The sequence below is a fragment of the Sinocyclocheilus grahami genome, unplaced genomic scaffold (assembly GCF_001515645.1).
Source record: "Sinocyclocheilus grahami isolate Dianchi unplaced genomic scaffold, SAMN03320097.WGS_v1.1 scaffold31328.1, whole genome shotgun sequence".
In the NCBI taxonomy this organism is placed as follows: domain Eukaryota; kingdom Metazoa; phylum Chordata; class Actinopteri; order Cypriniformes; family Cyprinidae; genus Sinocyclocheilus; species Sinocyclocheilus grahami.
Window position 1 is genome coordinate 1 of NW_015521258.1, and position 2,349 is coordinate 2,349.

Here is a 2,349-nt window from a genome sequence, read left to right on the forward strand (position 1 = left end):
TTTTTTTTTTTTTTTGAACGACAGTCATTGTGTCTGCTTGATTCTCAGAGTGATGGATGGGTACAGAGAGCCCAGTGATTCCACTTCTCAGCTGCTCCTGTTGTATTACAATCACATCCACAAGTCACTTTAACTCCTAAAAGTTGGTCATGTCATATATTTGTAGCTTTTTTAAAATCATTTTCCCTTAGAAACATATTCCGTTGAAGCTGCAGTTTGACTTGTGTGATGAGTTTTTTTCACTGTATTGTTGCTTGTGAATAGGGCCAGAGTGGACATGCTGATCACAGCCTTATTGAACAGAATTGACAATAACTGGGCGACAAACCCAATAATACCAAAATAGTCAAATGAAGATTTTTTTTAAACAATTTTTTCCTTTCCTTTAGGTTTGTTCGCACTGTGCTGCCGTTTTCACAAGAGTTTCAGAGAGACAAGCCTCCCAACGCCCAGCCACAGTACCTATATGGCTCAAAGGTGGGTTTAAATATCACACCGACATCTATTACATCTCCAGCATTCACTTGAGACAAACTATAGCGTACAGGGAAATGTTTTTTATTAAGCAAGATTAGATGGCTAGGCAAAGTACATTTTAAGCATAGTAGGATTTCAATGCAGCCAACACAAAACAGACAGACTATCAACTCACAAAGAAATTAAAATAAACACTTATATATCCATTAAAGGTAGAGGTGCACTAAGCAATTTAATGTTTTGGTGGCTCTTTTTTTCCTTGCAAAACCAATATGGCGGTGGTGTTTAACTTTAAACTGACACTATACTCTACGGACTACAGACATGGTGATGTTGATGGGTGACCCACATTATGTAGAAATATAAATATATAAAATCTATGCTTCTGATTTGACTGTAACCTTAATCTTATGTATATTGGAACATTTGGTACTATTTAGTAGTGTAAAAATGATCATTTTCAAATAATGATTGTTATTATAATAATTATGATTATTATTTTTAAACTATAAAAAAAATTGTGTGGGGGGGGTGATTTTTATAAATGAATAATTTTTTTTTAAATAATGTAAACCTAGATTAATTCTGATAACAAATTCATTAACTCATGCTAACAAACTGAACCATTGTAAATGTATACCAAACAAAATACATACATAAATAACTGCAGTTTGTAGAATTGTATTGTAAGCCAAGGTGCCGCCTTCAGTTTCCTTTTTTAATAAGTTAGTGATCTGACATTTTAATGCTAATTTAACCCCATCAGCCCAGCTCAGAGTCTTATTTCCTCAAAATGGTTTGAACCCCGGTGATTGTCCTCATTGTGCAATTTCTAATAGTTAGAATTTTTGGGGTCAGTGCATCAACGTAACAATTAGGTGTCCTAGTTATTCTGACCCGGGGCCAAATCTATGTTTATTACTTGGTGTTTGAAGTTCGCAACCCTGCCCGTTTGCCATTTCTCTGCCGTGCTCAGCTCTAAAAGGTTTCTCAATCACCGTTGCGTTCTGAGAGTCTTCCCCGCCACAACTGGGCATGTACAGACTATTTCTTCCTTCGCTTCCCATGTTCCCACCCATGGGGGTCAGATCCAGGTGTGGAGGGTTCGGACCTGACTGCCTGCCTCTTTCTGGGTCCCTTTTTGCTGGACACATGGTGTGGAGACATCCCCAAAGAAGAGCCACAGCAATGATCAGCAACAGGATGCTGCTGGCCAGCCAGACTCCCATGGCCAGATCCCTGCCACTCTCACCAAGTTCAGTGCCCTCATTTAGAGTACTGAAGACCTGGCACTGCTCTCTGGTGGGATTGGCGGACTGGCAGGTGACACAGAGGATGTACGTGGTCTGTGGACTGAGGTTGCCCAGACTGGTGGATGTCTGGCTCACAGGAACCCTGTCCTCCTGCAGGAAGCTCTTGCGCGTGTAACCCATCAGCAGGCTGTTCCAGTTAGGGTGATACATGACGCTGTAGAATGTGTCCACACAGCCTGGGGATGACGGCCAGCTGACGATGGCAGAGGTGGCTGTGATGTTTTGAATGGTGATAGTCATGTTGAGTTTGTTTTTTGGTTGAAACTTAGTCTCTTATGCACACACAGTTTGATGATGTAGGCTGGTTTGACCCGACATGCAATGATTTTGAAGTGTCTGGAAGAATAGAGGAGGGAAAAAAGTATTCATTCAGATCAGTTCTAACCTTGAATGTAGTACAACAAGACCTTAATAGATTAGTAATGGGCTTGCTTCTGGCATAAATGCATGTTTTTAAAGAATTGGAAAATTTCAGTTATTGGTTTCAGGACTGAAAATGATTTTGAATTGAAGTGCTTTATCAAAAGGATTTAATCAGAATACACTGGCTGAGGACGGG

The 2,349-nt window shown here is 40.0% G+C and overlaps 1 protein-coding gene across 1 annotated transcript; it reads right to left on the reverse strand.

Moving 5' to 3' along the window:
* Positions 1 to 1,141: 1,141 nt before the first annotated feature.
* On the reverse strand, positions 1,142 to 2,120 carry LOC107580334 (fibronectin type III domain-containing protein 9-like). The gene has a single exon (XM_016266055.1). It carries the CDS (start codon positions 2,028 to 2,030, stop codon positions 1,365 to 1,367), a length of 666 nt encoding a protein of 221 aa, XP_016121541.1. The 5' UTR covers positions 2,031 to 2,120; the 3' UTR covers positions 1,142 to 1,364.
* Between the last annotated feature and the right edge of the window lie 229 nt (positions 2,121 to 2,349).